The sequence below is a fragment of the Schistosoma haematobium genome, chromosome 3, assembly GCF_000699445.3.
Source record: "Schistosoma haematobium chromosome 3, whole genome shotgun sequence".
Taxonomy (NCBI): Eukaryota; Metazoa; Platyhelminthes; class Trematoda; order Strigeidida; family Schistosomatidae; genus Schistosoma; species Schistosoma haematobium.
The window spans coordinates 47,182,153-47,202,088 of record NC_067198.1 but is presented as its reverse complement, the minus strand read 5'-3'; the positions used below and the strand labels follow the sequence as shown (position 1 = coordinate 47,202,088).

The following is a 19,936-nucleotide window of genomic DNA, read 5'->3' as shown; positions in this document are numbered from 1 at the left end:
ATGTTTCGCTGCCGTAAATTAAAACAGAACGAACTGCCGCGCAGTATACTCGTCCTTTTATTGATAGACGGATATCTCGCCTCCGCCAAAGGTGACGTAAGTTGGCAAAAACCAAACAACTTGCATTTAGAGGGAGAGAAGCGCATCCCAAACATTCTGGCATTGTTGCTTAGTGCTACCAGAAGACTCTGCATTTTGTCAGCGTCTTCACCAAACAGGACTATGTCATCTGCGTATTCTAAGTCGATAAGTGGACCTCCTGGAAGGAGATCAATACCCGAGAATTCAGTCGACGAGAGTGTTATTTCCATCAATAGGTCTATGATGAAGTTAAACAAAAATGGAGAAAGTGGACAGCCTTGACGGACACCACTTGAGGTTGCAAAAGTAGATGACAGTTCGCCATAAGCTCTGACTCGACTAGTAGTGTTCGAGTAAAGAGCCTTCACAAGGTTTATGTACTTCTGAGGTACGCCTTTCAATGACAGACACTGCCACAGAATCTCGCGGTCTACAGAGTCAAATGCTGCTTTTAAGTCAAGAAAGACCACCATCGTCGGACGCCGATAGGTATGCCTGTGTTCTAGAACCTGACGAATGGTGAATATGTGGTCGATGCAGCCACGACCAGGTCTAAAGCCAGCTTGGTTCTCTCGTGTTTGTAGTTCACGAGTCTTAGTTAGGCGTCTGATAATTATCGAGGCTAGTATTTTAGATATTATATTAGTTAAACTAATCCCTCTGTGGTTGTCACAGGATGATTTTGACCCTTTCTTATATATTGGGACGATAAGTGATTGCGACCAGTTAGATGGGATAACGTCTAATTCCCAGATCTTAGCTAAAATATTAGTCAACCTAATCGCTAAAATTGGACCACCATCCTTAAAGACCTCTGGAGCCAATCCATCTGGACCAGCTGCCCTTCCTCGTTTCAGGTTAACTATAGCCTTCTCAACTTCAGCAAGAGTTGGGGGACCTACTTCAATGTTCCATTCACTTTGTCTGGGAATGGAGGGTAGTTGTAGAGTAGCTGAAGGCCAGCTGAACTGTTCTCTGAAATGTTCCGCCCATCGTTCTAAACGTCTGGACTGGGAGCAGATGAGAGTATCATCTTTTTCCGAAATAATCTCACTTACACTTGACTTATTAATTCCAGTTTCTTTTATTAGTCTGTAAAGCTGTCTTGTGTTCCTTATAGTCGCCGCCTTTTCCATCTCTTTTGCTTTCGTTGCCCACCACTGCTCACGGTCGTTCCTTAGACTTTTTCTTAACCTAGATCTGATTTGTTTACGCTCTTCACCATGTTCGGAACGTGATGGGACGAGTTTGCGAGAATCCATCAGTGTGTCAGACCTTGAAGAAATCCACTGGTTCCTTGTAACTCTGTGGTTTAAGTCACTAATAGATGTCACTGCTGTTTCCACAGCTGATTGTATGCCCTTCCAAGCAACATCTGGGTCAGCCTCGTCTTCACAACTACCTAAGTGTGACCTCAGTTGTTCCTGGAACCTACTTTTGGTTTTCTCGTTACTCAACTCAGTTCTAACGGGTCTTTTTAATGTGGCTTTTTTGCGTCCAGTGAGGCGCAAGCAGATGCGTGCCCGTATTAGGGCATGGTCGGAGTCCAAGCAGGTACTCCAGAATGAGCGACAATCTTCTACCGACCCTCTCCAACGATGACTGATGGCAATATGGTCTATTTGAGTCCACCGTTGGTTTGGTGTAGGGGGTCGCCATGTTAGACGATGTCTCTCCTTATGCTTAGAATTTGTGTTTGCTAAAAATAAACGATTGTCTGAGCATAGCTGCAGCAGACGATCACCATTATCTGTTCGCTGTGTCGGAATACTAAAATATCCACCTAAATGCCTTTCTGTTTGGTTTAAACTGCCTATCTGAGCATTAAAATCACCTGCTACGAGTACTATGTCTGAGCGTTAAGGTTTCTGAAGAAGTTCGGACAGCTTTCTGTAAAATTCATCTTTCACTTCATCTGAGCTGCAGTCAGTGGGAGCGTAGGCAGAAACGACGAAAAGGCAACGACGTGTGTCCCTATCCTTCCGAGTTCTTACGGAGCCGTTTAGCCGAACAGCACATAGACGACTGTTGACGGGGATCCACTCTAGCAGTGCTTGTTCCGCCCTCATGCTTAGTGCTATGCCTACACCTGCCAGTCCACGAGAACTGGCCATCGGGTCACCGGATACACGGAGGGTGTATCTCGTTGGCTCTCCGTTTTGCGGAGGTGAGGTCAAGTGAATGACCACACTGGAATCCTGTATGCCTGTTTCGGAGACGCAGCATACATCAATGGAAAGAGACTCTAGGGTTTTAGCCAAGGAAGCCTGCTGACCGATTTGACATAGGGTGCGTACGTTGAAGGCTCCAATGTGTAGTTTGGAGCGAGGTTTCAGTAGACCTGGGACAGTGTTTTGCGCACTAGAATCGTTGGCTACGGTGACACTTGAGGTGGAAGCCGAGAGAGGAAATATAGAGTTGAAAGTCGATGTAGGAGGAATAATAGGAATTGGAGACGGAGGTTGATTATGAATACAGTGGTCTTGAGTGCTGTTAGAGGTATGAGGGCGGTTATCACTTCCCGGTTGCCCACACCGTGGAAGGGTTGTTCTGGAGGTACCTGAAAAGGAAATCGGATTAGAAGTGGTCTTAGTGACCTGGAAGCGTGACCGCAGTGCCCAAGGGACAACTGCTTGAGGTCGGTCACACACGACCTTGTTATGGGTAATTTTTGTGTTAGCTCCGTATTTATTGAGACCTTACCGCCGGAGACGGATATCCGTGGGATAAGGCGAGGTGTGCATTTTTAGGGTCGACCTTTTCTAACCTCACCCCTCCTTGTGGGAAGGCAGCATCGCTGTCATGCTGGTTGTCTGAAGGAAACACCTTACTGCTGTCACACCTCTGTACAGTCAGCAGTACGACTTCGCCTTAGGACCTTGGGTTTGTTGCTTTTAATCTTACCGCTCTCCAACCGACCTGTCTGACATGGTAGGACCTTGAGGAACGGTTGTTCCAGCCAGTATAGCTCGGTTGCTTCATCACGATAGGCAAGCCCGACCACCACGTCAAGGTAGCAACAACGGTCGGGTACCTGATGAGGTTCGACAATATCTTAGACCTGCAATATTTAGACTGCTAGATACGCGTTGATTCACTTTGAGACAAATAGTCGAATCAAGAAATAACACCAATCTATGAAGTTTTGAACTGTTGTTACAAATTTAGGTTGGAATTTATAATTTGACAATAGCCAGTGATCAGGAGTTAAAACCTAATCACCCTTTATCTAGCTCTAGATTTCAGACATTTCAATACTCTTACTTCATTTACTCTGCACTCTTTTAGATCGCTGATAAGGTTTTATTCTTATTTATATCTGCTCGTGTTGCTGTACTCAATAAACACCTACTATCAAAGCTTTATCTAGACTACTGGAAAAAAGTTGAATTCTTCTCAGACACAAGCGAATAACTTACCACCTCGCCAACGTTTCAGTTCACTTTCCAAACGAGATACAATATTGTGAAGTTTCCTAACTTTCTCTTTCTCACGTTCATATCGTCGTCGCCACTCATCGGCAGTTAGTTCTTCATTTACAGTGACTAAATTCTTGATTGTTTTAGCGCGCATGCCAAACATAAGAGTTGATTTTGTCTCAGCATCGTTAAAAGCAGCTGGTGAACAACATATCACCATTGTTGTCCGTGCATTACCACCCAGAGATTCTTGAAGAATACGCGTCAACTTAGAATCACGGTAAGGAACGTGTGACTGAGAATAGAAAATTTATTGAGAACTGACTTAACAAATAACGTACTCAATTTTGGAAAAATGGGGGGACTTTAAAATTTGCCATTTCCATTTTCATTACTGAGTACACAATTTTTTACTACTTAAACAATAAATATGCGTTGTAAAACTATTTTCTGAATCGTTTACTTGGTGAAAAGTCAACTTAAATCATCATATTCCAAAAAGTTCAGTTAGAATCTACCCGATAAATATGCTAGCAACGTGCAGTTAGGTTTACGTCAATGTTTTTTCATGTAACTCTGCCTGGATCCCTTTTAGGGTTACTGCCGGTCCCAAGGATAAATGGAAGATTGGAAATAAGGTTAGCAATCCCATCCAGTAAAAACGAACCGTGTGAAAAACACTAAGCAGAAAACAATTTTTGGTTCGCATTACTCAGAATAGTTTAGCAACCAGTTCAAAACTGGAATTCGGATTCCACCACTGTCCCTGACGGACAACCAAATCATTATAATCAGTTCAAGTATACGAAGACCATTTAAACAAGAGTAGATAACGTTAAGCTTCCCTCCAGCTATCACCGTGGTCAATAAACATCAAATGAACTTAAGTAGGTGGTCGATCGTTCAGCAACTGACAAAAATACACGATTCTGAAATCATACAAGTAGTGTAAAGCTTAATCTTAAGATTACTTGATAATTTTAACACAACTGAGGAAAATAAACCAAAACAATAATAAAGTGTAAAACTTACGCTCCCTTCTACAAGTGCATTGATCACATTACCGAGAGCAGACAATGATTTGTTGATATTTTTAGCTTCATCCAAAACAGTACCCTCAGCCCCTGTTTTAGCAACTTTCTCACTACCAGCCAAATCAACAAGATAAAGTTTTCCATGGAGTTTTTTCTGCGTTTCTAAATTTTCTTGTCGGACGGTAATCATGAATACTGAATGACTTCGAGAACTATGTTCGTTCATGTCTACACAATGATAAAACGATAAGATGATAATACTAGAGGAAGATAAATAATCTTAGTCTGAAAGATATTTGGACTGAAATTGGTATCAAAAAACTAAATAAATTCTGGACTTTAATAACTCACTACGTAGTCTGTTGATACTAAATACGTTTAATCATTCAGTTTCAAATGTATGTAGCTTTTTTATCGCTAGATACTAACTGAAATTAAAAGACTTGTAATCGGACGTTTTAAGTACTTGGATAATATTACAGAAAAATCGTTAAGACTGAAGTAACAGCCTCTAGTCAACCTGTTATATTACCCAACCATTGATTACTAGAAGCAGTCTGTAGTGTTTCAGATGCCTTAATTTGGACAGTCATATGATATCACCGACCCTCAAATACAAAAGTCATACCACGACCAATAATTTCAAGTCTATAACTTTAGATACAACCTAAAGTATGTCAAAATACCACTTTTTATTTAGCGACACCTGTATGTTGAGAAACCATTGTGTAAAGCTCCAAACAATAATACGTCTTTCTAAACTACTACGTTTTCAACAGTCAAAAGCGCATTAACAGCAAAGGATAAATAAAGTCAATTTCTAGTTAGGAAAAATCATTAAGACATCTATATTTCTGCTTCTTGCACGTGCTGAGGCAGAACGCAAGATACAGTAAATACATAATGCAATTATTGTCATGTAAACATTTCTCTTATTATTGTAATGAGACTGTAAACAACACTTCTATTTAGCAAGCAGTGGTTTTACGCACTAAGTATTAAGTGGGTAGTGGGAACTACAAGTGAGACTTACTTGTTACGGCTACATGACGATTAGCTTTCCCCTCATCAATGACGTCAAATACCTCTTCAGGACTGGACACAAACCGTTCTGTGGCTCCCTTAAGGTTTTGAATGAGAAAAAACTGCAAATATTACTTTAACATAAGGCACTCGATCTTTATCTTCATGAACAGGTAGGTTTGTCTTTGAAACTAAGCCAGGATATACATTGAATGACAGACTTACCATCAAGCAAATCGCGAATCTTATCCATGTATATTTCAAAATATGAAACCTGAGGATTAAAAAATTATTTTCAAGAGTTACTTTGATATGGAATTCAAGGTTTTCATCCATTTGGTAGATGTGATTGAATATGTCGTGTATTATCCGGGGGATAACACCCTGAAAGACTGGGTCACCTAAAATCCCCTGGACGAAGTGTTATTAAACGGATATTCTTGCCTCCATGGTAAATGTTTTTCCACTCGATGTCTGACCGTAGGCGAAAATTGTGCCGTTATATCCATTTAGAACATCTGCAACAATTGGTTTGGCAACAATTTCGTAGACCTCTAACTGGGTTGCCTTAGGTTGTACTACATGGTCAAAGTTAAAGTTTTTGCCCTGAAATAAAGAATTATGTTGATCCAAAAAATCTTACTCCAATCGATATTGCCGTTTTGCCATCACCAGGAAAAGATACAACAAACTTGCTGTCGTTCGCCTTTTCTAGATCATTGAGTGGTCTTACACGGCAAATGACCTTTATGCTCTCAGACATATTAAACCCTGCCCGAAAATCTAGATCCGCCAAACGATCTCAGGAGAAAAGCGCGCCAACAAGTAACTGGCACAAATCACCTTCGCCATCATCTCACCACTCCAAAAATTGTTGCATTGAATAGCTTCAAATTCCAAACTTTGTTGACAGGAAAAAACGAGTTGATCACTATTGGAATCCGCATTGGGATCATGAATAATGCTGCTTTTTATATTCGGAAATTATAAGAGCATACTTTTGTTTTAGTTATTGAGAAACTCAAGAGAAATAGTGCTCCAATCAAGGATTGTGTTCTTTGAACAGAAAATTAGATGTTTCTGAAAGTTCTTTGATAAAGTTTTTTACATGAGTGTTTATTCTTCCAATTAGGTTGCCTGAACATTCAATAATTCTCATGGAAAGTGATTCGAAGTTTTGAATACTCTTGGAGAAAACTTGTTTTTGACGGAATTTTTATTCGTTCTTTTGTTACGAAATACCCAGCTGTGTCGTCTCAGATGTCCTGTAATATTCAGAATGCAGTGATAGAGTGGATGAGGCTAGAAATCGATTTTTGGAATGACGTGAGCTGTGACCGGATCCCGACTTGCACGAACAGATGAATATGCTGTAAATTAGACTTGGGGTAATCACATTTGAGTGATGCGGGCAATGAAAATCCAAATACGGAGCAAGTTGGATGAATTTGTTTCATCCACCCGCCAACTCTGGTAGATATTAAGTTGACAAGCGAGAAAGCGAAACAAAGCGGAGCGGAGAAGGAGAGCAAACTGACTCCGTCTGATGGAGCGTAACTCACTTTCTATAAGCGGGAAAAACTAAACTGATGACATGTAGTGAATAGGGTAAGCAATACACGCACTCCCAATTAAAGATATTGCGTGTTACAAGCGAATAATGGACAATGTGAATATATGAGCGGACATTGATTTCTTAAAAATAAACTAATTGATCCACTCAGAAACTGGGATAACCTATGCGGCCGTGACGTAGTATTAGCAAAATGACTTTAATCTACAATAAGATGAAGTAGAGTGGCCTAGCTTCTGAAGTTGACCATTATGAAGCAAGGACCTTTGAAATTGAGTCCCTTGTTGATCTCTGTACTCCTCAAAGGAAATCTGAACTTTTTAAACCAGTATCATTGGGTTTGTTCGTAGTTTTCCTATGTGAACCTCACTAGGCTGTGTAAATCAATGTGGACATTGTGATATTCTTAACACCTTGTTTTAAAACATTCGCCTCCCACACAACCGTAGAGAATCTTTATCCACTTATCTTTACTTACTGTGATTTCTAAACCACCGTCTGCTAGTTCCTTATATAACGCCTCCTATGAACATTAGGAAAACTTAAATCCACCTGATTGTCTTGATGATGTTTTAGTCAGTTTGGCGAGATGCTGAGATTAGACAAAAGTGCATGCACATTATTCCCTACCACTTACAACCATTATTGACATCATCAGAATGACGAAATATTGCAGACTTGATGGCACGTGAAAATTCGTTGATACATGGAACGAATAATAATGGAGCTGCTATCAAACAATGTGACGCCCTCCGATCAACCTCTGGTTTTCAAGAGGAGACCTTCAACCAACGGCAAACCCCTTCGTTTGCCAAAGTAGGTGTTCGCTCACTACCAACCTTTCCGGTTTAAGTAGAGACTTATTGAGCGGAACCTGGTACGACCCTTTGTTTGCGTCAAAGTGGACTAGATATTCTGGCTTTCCGTCATCTGATGGGTGCGCCCACTTCGCGCACAGTGAAAAGTTTATTGTCCTCAAGCGCTACTGAAAGGCGGTTAAGTTCATAGTATTCGTTTGGATGAATCATCGGAGTGTACTAACGATATCTACCTTGGAGTTGAGATTCACTGATAAGGTTATTTTTATGCTCTGTTATAGTAAAAACGATAATTAGTTTTGTGGTGGGTGAACGTCTACTCTTCATCATCAACATTCTGGTTTTCCCCAAAATAACAAACTATTTCGGGACGGTTTCCACTCAATGGCTGCTCCGAGAAATTTATTCACTGAAACTAGGGAGTACTATGCAAATGCTCACAGTCCACGAAAAAAAAATGGTGGACACGGAAAACCTTGATGTGATTGTCACCTCAGAAACACGGTTAACATCAGACGTGTATGGTGGTAAAATTCAGTTGCTTGGTTTCTTACTTGGTAAGACTGACAGACTAAACTGGGGGCGTGGTAGAGTTATCCTGAACACGGGAAGTACATAACTATACAAGGTGACAAGACAGTGGCAAGTGATTCAGTGACATGTGGACTGGTGTGCTGCAGGACGAAATGTAAACGGTAAGATATTGAACCAGTTTTAGTGTGCCACACTCTAGAATGTGTAGTGGATGATTCCTCCTTAAGCAGACCTAAGTCCTGATGCAATCGGGTTAAAAGCCTTATATTAGGTGGCTTTAATGTACCATCAATAAACTGAGGAAACTTGGAAGTGGGGTCATCAACAAAAGAAATCACTATCACTCTAGCTTTATTCCAGACCCCACTAAATATGAACTACAAAACTCCTCGTCTCTCTTGGACCTAATCTTCACACATGATGATGTCAGTCAAATAACTTTCCTCTTACTTTTAGGTAGAGGTGGTCATATAGTCATCTTATTCAAGCTCATGGCTGGGATGGCCTGCCAAGCAGTTGCACAGGTATGTCCAGACATGTGGAAGGGGTACATGAGGACGATCAACATTGAATCCTCGGCTGAAAACTAGATAGTTGACTCAGGGACATCGGTAGAAGAGGGATGGACTCATTTCCCGCAGTTTCACCATCGGATAACTTAACCATACTGTGAACAGTCCCAAAGAAGATGAAGTATGGCCATCCCCTGATAGACCGGGATATTCGGCGTTTACTAAGATCAATGGAGAAATGTTGAAACATCGCCATCAGCACAGGTGGGTATGAAATAAGTGTATAATTACAATCCGGAAAGATCAACGAGTATATGAAAAGCAATTAGCTTAATCTGTAATCAAACAGCTGAAGATACTATTCTCGTACACTTATCACAGAAAAAGGACTCGTAATAGGATTCCCAAGCTAATGACGGAAGGGATTGGGTCTCAAACGGCGGAGAATGGTCAGGACAAAGTGGAGGCCATGGCAATCTATTTCGGGACAGTTTCCACTCAGGAGCCTTTTCTAGACAAAGAACTAGACTCAAATACGAAGTCGAACAATAATAAGTTGTTCCCGAATAAAAATATGCTAATTGAGGCATTCCAGCCTACAAGCAAGATCAAATCATTACAGATGATAAGTTATGGCTTATATCGAGAAGCTAAACCTAAAGTCCTTAGCACTTCAAGCAGGGAACGATCAGCAGGACCGAGAGAACCAAGCCCTTAAGTCATGAGACGAATTACACAATATATTGCCTCCAATAGGTCACTTGACCAAGATGAGTAACCTACGAACTGGAAGAATGTAATTGTCACCCCAATACATAAATCTATTTCAAGGCAACTTCCATCAAACTGCAGACCTCTGAGCCTCACCAGTATCGTAGATAAATACTGGAAAGAGTAATCAAAAAGACCATGATGACATTACTGGAAAACAACAACTTGCTAAACAGTGAACAACACAATTTCAGAAAAAGTGTGTCTTATTCAACAACTTTGCTTAAGGTAAGAGAGCAATGAATAGATGCTCTAGATAGTGGGAAATCAATGGGAGTTGTCTAAATGGACTTCAGCAGAGCATTTATCGAGGTGCAGAGAGATAGATTAATATTCAAACTAGAAAATCCGGGGACTGATGAACCTCTACTAAAGTGGACGAGCGATTTCTTGGTAGGTCGCAGGTAAGAGTAACTTCCAAGTGCTCCTCCTAGAAATCAATATTCAATGCAGTACCGCAAGGTTCTGTTCTAGGTCCTTTACTATTCATATTGTATGTAAATGAACTCCCAAGTATTGTTGAGTCCTCTATGCTACTGAAGATGCACAGGTATTCACTGTTTGACAACGCTTTTACCAGTAACACCTAATATAATTCGTACCCACCAGGAGAAATCAAAAGACAGAGTCGAGGAGATCGGAAGAGTGTATTTGGCGATAGCCAATATATCGGAATTCCCTGATCTAATCTGACTAGCGATTGCGGTAGATGTTGAACACGTCGTTCTCACACGTTATCTGGTGCGGATGCATGACCGAGCGCCTTCAGCCAGATGAGTCCACTAAAACATATGGTCAGCATCCAATGTCGAAAATTTACAGAGCTATTTATTTTGAGGATTTATTTACCACTACACTACTATACGCTAATGCAAAAATCTGGCGAGGAATAACAGGAGACAAGGATGTATGTGAACTTCAGGCAAACTTAGATGTTTTGATTGGCTGGTCTAAAGATGACTGTTGCCTATCAACGCAGTCAAACATGTCTTTATGCACTTTGGGAATACGAAAGCAAATAGTTACAGCATAGGGAAAGAGTCGATGCCTTTAGCTCAATGTCATACTGATTGTGTGACAACAGTGATCTCAAGATCACAGGCAACTGCCGTGCAGTCGCGACTAAGGGGTTTCGAAACCTATGAGTTTTGAGATGGCCATTTGTCAAGTTAGATACCAACATGTTGACTACATTGTACACAACCTTAGTGTGATCCAAACTCGAAAACTGCGTTAAGGCTGCAAGCCATTGTTTAAAGAGTGAGCTGGAGATCCTGGAAAAAGTACAAAGAGCATTCATTCGTGCAAATCCAGAAGTCTTAGATCGACGGTATGAAGAGCGCCTTGAGAAGCTGGACCTCTGTTCTGTCCTACCACAGCTTAAGAGATGATCTGATTTCGATGTACAGAATACTAAGAAGTGATTCGAGCCTAATATATCCTCTCTTTTTATTTCTACCAGATCAGAACAACCCAGGAGACATAGCTGGCGAGTAGCAAAGCCAGGAACGAACAAAATAAACGTGACACACAAAGTTTCACACTGAGTCATCCATTTTTGAAATCTCTTATCCGAAGAAGTGGTGTCCGCCCTTCTAGTTGAATCATTCGAAAGAAGACTAGATACTCTCAGGAGCTTATTAGAAAGAGACTAACATAGGCCGTTGGCCGTTTATCCTAATTATACAAATCTGAGTTTAATTAAAAAAGAGCCCATGGTTTATTCCACTGTTCTAGTCATCTTGAGTGTTAGTGGTTTCTGTGTGGTCACTTATTTTCTTCCAGATTTAAGAACCATCTTCATACAAAAGAGTATGACAAGAAAGTTAACTGACCAAACAATGAGATATTATTGTGCTTCTGTCGACATTGTGAACCTTTTCCATATCAGGACGAAACGGCTGTCCAGTGCTTTCAGGTTTTCCATGGTGGTCTAGCTTCAATTGACTCATGATTTCAACCAGTGATAATGATTAGAGTTAAATGGATCACATTATTCCATGGGTTAGGATTATTCAAACCCGATTTGACTTAGGTCTGTAGAATTGTGGTCTGATTCGGTTCTAGTGTAGTGCGTGCTACTTATATTGATGTACGTAGTATATGACTCGAGTTAAAAACGTAATGTCTGGCAGCAGAAGATGGGAGAAGATCAAGAAAGGAAGAGCGCGAACACCATGCAATTTGTATGAAAAGGCATGAACAATGGAATGGGGGACAATGGATTGATGTTTGCAACAGGAGTAGTCCAGTTCGATATGATAGATTGATATTTTGCAAATTGACGATTTACTATATGGTGTTCAGATTTTATTGAGATAGTCTGTAATTTTTGTGCTAAATACATTCGATCGTCCCCACCCATGTTCTGTTCAGTACACGAGTACATTTGTCTTTGTTGCTATAAAAATAGACCTAACCCCAAAATTGTAGATTTGTCATGATGGGATTACCGAATCCATAGGATCTTATGTGAGTTACACCATTATCTACACTGACTCACCCTATCGTGACATTAATAATAATAATAATTTATTCTCAAATAAAAGTTTGTTACATGAGGCATGCCAGTTTACAGGCAAGATCAAATTGATACAAATGATACAATATACACTGTAGTAAATTACATAGCTGGGTTGATAATTTATGAGATATGAATGTAGATGGTTTTATGCAGTTCTACAGTTAGCGCGCTTCATGAAAGTTGCGTTGCAAATGTGCGACTGATGGTCAAGGATAGGTCCATTGAAGGTATGAGCTTCCAGAAATCGCAACCTTATGTCCATTTAGAATATCCAAGGCTTTAAGGATGGTGCAGGATGAAGTCACCCGTTCCATATCTCAAGGGGGCTGAAAGAGGGAGCAAGTAAAAGAAAACACGAGGGGCAGAGTAGCCAACATTCATGAAGGAATGTTCAAGGTATGATTACTCAGTCTAATTTTCTTTTATTAAGGTACTTGTTAAGAAATCGCATTTTAAGAGGTTAAAGAAAATAAGTGATAACAAGGTGTGAGTGGACATACAACTGTAGTAACTCACATTTATCACGAGAACACGACTGGTTTAATAAAAACAATTATTATTATAACCAACTGTACCAGTGTTTGTTTTAACGTGCTTTTGTTTGACTGTGCTAATGACAGCTATTTTGTGCTTCCATTCTTATACTTACACTTTGATTGTAACTTCGCGCGAATTCGGTTACGTTCTGTAACCAAGCTTGTATTCTGGCACGATCTCGGTATCCTTTCGATGCCACGAGATCGCCAGCGAATACATCTCGATTTGGTCCATTAACTGTCTTCTGATATTTGGCTTCTCGGGGATTTTATGGATCTATTTGGTTACGTCCAACCCTCGCCTTCTGATTTATTTGGCACGTGTTTCTTGGTAGCGGTGTTCATAGTCAATTTCGACTCGACGCCACGCTACAATTGGTGATCCCAAAGTTTGGAACACGCCTCAACTTCTGATCAAATCTTCCAAAGAAGCCAATTCGGTGAGTCTATGATTTATCTATCCACGTCTGTCGTATATTTTCATATTTTTTAATGTATAATATACTCGACATGACGGATAACGATAAGAATAGTATTAATATAATAGACTCACATGTACGTGTACCGAATCCTTGTTACTTTTTATTCGCGTGACGATGAATTCCACGCTTTATTCGAGAAAGTTTCCCCTATTAACTATTCTCCTCGCTGACCCGGCTGCTTGGTACGGAATGCATACGCATAAGCATATCTGTCTACCACCCAGCACCAAATGGTTAAGTAAACGGTTTCACTGCCAACTTAAAAGTGCTATACGAGCACACGAAAACGGCAATTGGCACGAAACCTTACCGCTCGTTCTTTTAGGGATCACAACGAGCTTGAAGGCAGATATACAATGTTCCGCCGCTGAACTGGTATTCGGCACGACATTGCGTCTGCCCGGAGAATTCTTCACACCACGGAGCAGACCTAATTTCGGTAAATCAGAATACGTCCATCGACTGTCTGCATTTATGCGAACGCTGTCTCCGGTGTCAACTCGAATACAACATCGACAGGTCGCTCTCCCTCGAGAGTTATCTACCTGTTCACATGTTTTCATACGAGTAGATTCGGTACACAAACCTTGGCAACAACCTTACGAAGGCCCTTTTCACGTGATCGCTCGTCACGAAAAGACCTTCAAGGTTGATCGACATGGCCGCGTCGAGATCGTCAGCATTGATCGTCTCAAACCAGCACACGTCGATGACAGTGCCCTATCTGGTAACCTGAGATTCAATGTTAGACCTATCAAACCTACTAGCAGGATCCTCAAACCATCTTCAGGTCCCACGCTAGATACATCTGAGACCTCATTCTCACGTCCCGGTCAACAGCACGCGTCATCTGCACCGTCTACGGGTGAGACGACAGTCTCACGTCCAGATCAGCAGACCACGCCGCCTCTGACCTCGGATGAGATTGCAGGCTCATGAAATACGAACGAGACTGCCGTCTCACGTTCCGGTCGCCGAGTACGGTCACCTGTACGCTTCCGCGACTAGTCGCACAGTTAACAAACGATACGGTGTAGGATTATTCCTATACTACACGCATGATACGCTCTTCTCTTTTTTGATTTTCTTTTTGTTTCCTGAGCCCACGCCCTCGACCATCTCCGTTTGGTTCCGTCGACTTCAGTCAACTTTGGCGAAAGCTGGATTGGCCACCCATGCTCTTGTCAACGCACTCAGTCGATATATTGGTTTCGAATGCTTGGCATACGCTTGGTCTCGAACTTGGTCGTTACGGTCGCTTTTGGCTCAACGTGGTTTCGTCCTACGTCTGCAGCGTTTCTTGTGCGCACCCCTACGAACGCAATCTTCAGATTCTGGATACAAACCACTCTGGTGTAGCATGCCAACTCAAACAATAATTACAACACATCGCTCCTGGTACCGTTCTCCGAAAACGACCTTCGTTGCCAACTCGACGATCAACGATCGCTTTCCTGTTCGCCAATTCTTCCGTCCTACAATCGCTCGTCAGCCGATCAGTCCCACGACTCAAACCGCTATTTATCGAAAGTGTAAACCCTTTCTAGCGGGGGGCTCCTGTAGTGACTCACATTTATCACGAGAACACGACTGGTTTAATAAAAACAATTATTATTATAACCAACTGTACCAGTGTTTGTTTTAACGTGCTTTTGTTTGACTGTGCTAATGACAGCTATTTTGTGCTTCCATTCTTATACTTACACTTTGATTGTAACTTCGCGCGAATTCGGTTACGTTCTGTAACCAAGCTTGTATTCTGGCACGATCTCGGTATCCTTTCGATGCCACGAGATCGCCAGCGAATACATCTCGATTTGGTCCATTAACTGTCTTCTGATATTTGGCTTCTCGGGGATTTTATGGATCTATTTGGTTACGTCCAACCCTCGCCTTCTGATTTATTTGGCACGTGTTTCTTGGTAGCGGTGTTCATAGTCAATTTCGACTCGACGCCACGCTACACAACTGACAATTGGAGGCGATTCGTAAAGGAGCTGAAAGTATGGGATTATTTGTGATTATAAAATAAAATCTAGTGCTAGAAACAGTATTGTGATATACAATTGGCTATCTTCCTTTTATTATCGAAGCTATTAGAGCCCCTTTCGTTTTTTTTGTATTATTATTTTTTTCAGGTATTATAGGGTCTTGAGTAGGCTTCGTATATTAGCGAATTGTCTAGTTTGCTTGTAATAGGATTTCTGGGTAGGAAGTGAAACCAATTCAACGTTCGTAACACGATTTAAAGAGGTATTTTGCGTGATAAATCAGCATCAATACCATAAGTTCGTAACATCCCACTAAACCATAAGGAGCCGTAATTAAACAAAATTTTCTGTCCTACAGACATGGGTGGATTGAAGTTATCTCCCCACCTTCATGTTTGCTGGTCAGTAACGCCACCCTCCCTCCTTTTGTGATGTTAGGCTCTCTTACGTTTGTGGTAAGTATGAATACTGCTTTAATCAAAGCCCATAGTTGGAATACACTGTCTCTACTAGGTCCATGTTACAAGCAAATCAGATAGTTGAAAAGTCTTTTTTTGGGGGGTTAGATGTCCATATAGTATATCACACTACTATGAAAATAACTAATGGTTTAAAGAAGTAAGGACTAATAGCAAATCAAAAGATATGAGAGGGTATAAAATTGTAGAAAGAAAAAAAAGGATTTCAGGGTAAGACAAATAAAACATTGAGAAACGCACAAGACTTTGTGGGCAAATTTTGAGCTTTGTATGATCGGCCTTGGTAGATCAGCATCCATAAGATTGAGCTGTCTACTTGCAGTAGAAAAAAAAGCATGACTTTTAGGAAGAATAATGTACATTTAACCTGTAGAGATTTGGGGACTGAAAGCTAGGGTTAGGAGCATGAAGTCATGATTAATAAACAATGAATAATAGGAAAGGATAGGCCATATATTCTGTGATTTGGTTATATTCATATTAGTAACAGTCGAACGTGTTATAATTTTGTTCTTTCTAGACACTAGGCGGTCCGTAATAAAGTGCCTCCTTGGTGGGCGGGAGATCAAGGAAATGTTGAAGCTCTTTGGAGTCTAGAAATAGGGTTATTAGCTTTTTGAATCTGGTAAACGTATCACAGTTACGGATAGGCATTGGCAGCCTGTTCCACAATAAACTGTACCGTACTGTAAAAAACTTACAACGCATTTGTTTTTGGTGTTTTACGGTAAGTAGTGTATATGCGTTGTTTGTAAGTCTATAGGCTGGGTCGTGGGTGATAGTCGGGCAGGAGGTTAGAAAGGAGAGCCCATATATCGCTTTGTAGAGAAAAATTAAATTGTTTTTTAGCCTACGGTGCCATAAAGGTTCTAAAGAGAGGTGCTTACATCTTTCTGTGTAATCGAGATTCGAGTTACATCCTAGTAGTTGACGTGTGAAACGTCTTTGAACTTCTTCTACTCTTATCTTGTCTGCGATATTCATATTAGAGAAGACAAAAGAGCAGTATTCAAGGGAGGGTCGTACACATATTTTGTAGAGAGTAAGTTTACCCTCTGTTGTGAAAAAGTTTTTCATTATAAAACCAATTAGCCGTCTAGATTTAGAAATAATATAGGAGGCATGTTCTTCAAAGTTTAGGCTTCCTGTGTAATTAATTCCTAAATCGTGTACTGATTCGAATGTTTGGACTCTACATTCATTTAAGTGAAGTCGCGGTTTATAGGGATGCTTTCCAAAGTGCATGATCCCGCACTTGTTGAGGTTAAATGGTAATTGCCATTTTTCACTCCATATAGTTAAGTTATTGAGGTCCTTTTGGATCTGGGATACACTTTCGCTTAGTGTCTCAGGCTTATAGCTGTATACTATTTTGAGATCATCCGCATATAAGTATGGTTTCCCAAATTCTATGGTGTTACATATATCGTTTATATACATAAGAAACAAAAGTGGACCTAATACGCTTCCCTGGATGACTCCACTGGTGATTGGTCTAGGGGACGAGAGACAGTCATTGTACTTTACCATCTGTTTACGTTCTGTTAAGAACGAAGCAAATCATGAGTACAGTGGGTTGTGTATTCCGAAGGACTTTAGTTTGACGAGTAGCCTTTTGTGTGGGACCCTATCAAAGGCTTTCTTAAAGTCAAGGAATAGGACTGATACAAGGAGTCCGCTGTCTCGTTTCAGAGTTATATCATTCAGGTAGTCTACTAGGCATGTATCGCATGATCTGGACCTAAGAAATCCATGCTGGGAGGTCGAGATGAGATTATTAGTTAGTAGATGTTGGACTACAGCCGCCTTAACTACTTTTTCCATCACTCTGGATACCACTGAAGTTATGTTTATAGGCCGGTAATTTTCAACGTTTGCTTCAGGTCCTGTTTTAATTTTGTGAATGATATGTGTAGTTTTCCAGGCAGTAGGGTAACACGCTGAAGAGAGTGATATCGCGAATAGTTTGAGAAGCAAAACACACATATCATCACCTCCACGTTTTAGCATGCTAGATGGGATACCATCTGGTCCATCAGTGTAGGAGTGTTTCAATGTACTGATTGCCTTGGAGATATTTTGTACACTGAATTCTACATTTGTAATTTCACAGGGAGTTACTGGGATTGGTTCTGAATCATTAAATGGTTTTTCGTTAGTTAGTGAGAAACAAAAATGTTCACTAAATAATTCTGTGATAAGTTTGGGATCTTCGTATACTTGTTTGCCTTTAATGAATATACTCCCTCTCGATTTAGAGCGTTTAAGTTTATTTTGGAGTAGTATGGTGAGTGCAGAGGAGTTATTATTAAGTTCAACTGCACGTTTTTCCTGTGCTACTGCTTTTTGTTTACTTATTGCCTCTGTTCGGACAAGTATTTCTGTCATCGTTACTAAAGAGGAAAAGTCATTCAAGTTGTGGAATCGAGTACAATGTCTTTGAAGACGTCTTCTTGTACTGACCAGTATATAGAGATCTTTGGAGAACGTAGGTTTACAGTATTCTAAAGGTGCGATGTTGTTGATGATACTTTTGATGTTGTGATAAAATATATTGGTTAATGTGTCGGTATTGTTTGAGGTAAAGAAAGTTCTCCAATCAGTGATTCTTAGGTAATTGTGGAAGTTATTCCAATCAACCTTGCGATAGTTTCTATGAAGTGTTACGGTTTTACTTCTATCGGTTGTGGTTTTTACATCAAGGCTGCATATGACAATGTTGTGATCACTACCTGGGAACTTTTTTCCAATATACAAAGTATTGGGGATGAGGCCACTGGTAAAGACTAAGTCTAAGATGTTTTGATGTCTGGTAGGTCTATCGACATACTGAGTCCATTGTCCGAGCTCTAGACATTCAATAAATGATTCATAACGTCTCGGCGCTTTGACTTGCAGCCAAGAAATTTCGGGCATATTGAAGTCACCACAAATGGGCTTGCCTGTGAATGGGAGGGATGATGCTAGTGTGAATACCTCCGATAATACTGCTATTTCATCTATTGATGCGTTAAGTTGACGATAAACACAGCCGAGCAGTAAGGTAAGGGAATTCGACGGCTTTAATACAATCCACACCGAATCCTTCAGTTTGTTTAGTTCAGGCATATCACATGGCAGTGAGTTTAGGCTAGAGTGAGCGTAAATAAGGCATCCTCCGCCTCGTCCACTCAATCTATCGCTTCTATATAGGGAATAGTTATCAAGAGATATACTTCGGTCGGAAATATTACTGTTAGTCCATGCTTCAGATATCATAACAACTGATGGTTGATATATGGATACAAACAGGGCTAAATCCGTCTTTTTGTTGCAGATCGACCGAGCGTTGATAAGACATATATTAAGCAGGTGGCCTACTAAGTTAAAATGGGTGAAAGTATCTCGGATAAAATTGTCGTAACCCTCGCGCGTATGAGATGAGTTTGATGTGAGGGATTGGATGTTCTTCATTAGCTCGGTATTTTGATAGCTAGACTTATTGGGAGATGTATCAAATGAGCTAGTGAAGTTGATTGGGGAGTTTACCCAGGAGGAAAGGGTGGGAGTACTCTCTGGTGGAAACTGTACGGAGGAAACAAATTTATGGTTTGCATGTGGTTTGAAATAACCTGGGCTATATGCTTCAACAGAGGTTTCACTAGGGGTCTTATTCCAAAAAAATCTTGTACAGGCCTACTGTGAAGTGTATGGTTATTTACAAAATAGTCTTGATGGTTAGACTCGTAGCCCCTGTTATGGCTATTTAGGTTAGCGTGAGAGGGGTCTGCTACGCGTAACTGGGAGGAGTTGCGACTGCTGTTATACATGGGAGCCGTTGTTATGTGATGGGTCGGTACTAAAGGGTGTGAGAAGTTTTCTTTCTGAGAGTAATTACAGTTGCGATCCTGGGGAATGTAGGTAGGGTGTGGAGTGAGAAACCTATTATTACCATTCTTATTCATGGTTTTAGGCTTCAGGGGGTGATTTGGGTGGCCAGTTCTCTGGTAGTTTTCGTTAGTCTGCGTGTAAGAAGGCTTGCTACGTTGAAGCCCACCACCCTTTTTGCAACTTGGAGGTGTTGAAGGCAAGTTATACGATAGCAGCGGGGAGAACCTGTTCACTGTTCTTGGGATACCTATAGAGCAGTTGGGTTCAATCGTACGTGTTTCCCTATTCG

General features: G+C 40.8%; 1 protein-coding gene across 1 annotated transcript in view; it reads right to left on the bottom strand.

Moving 5' to 3' along the window:
• KIF5C (Kinesin heavy chain) overlaps positions 1-6,384 on the bottom strand; it is a 30,119-nt gene extending 23,735 nt beyond the window's left edge. The window contains exons 1-7 of the mRNA XM_051214013.1: positions 6,201-6,384; positions 5,864-6,163; positions 5,783-5,831; positions 5,693-5,748; positions 5,568-5,655; positions 4,533-4,762; positions 3,501-3,795 (exon numbers count right to left, since the gene is read on the bottom strand). Of these exons, the coding sequence (XP_051070039.1) occupies positions 3,501-3,795; positions 4,533-4,762; positions 5,568-5,655; positions 5,693-5,748; positions 5,783-5,831; positions 5,864-5,893 (748 nt within the window). The 5' untranslated portion in view covers positions 5,894-6,163; positions 6,201-6,384. The remainder of the gene's footprint in view (positions 1-3,500; positions 3,796-4,532; positions 4,763-5,567; positions 5,656-5,692; positions 5,749-5,782; positions 5,832-5,863; positions 6,164-6,200) is intronic.
• Positions 6,385-19,936: the final 13,552 nt, after the last annotated feature.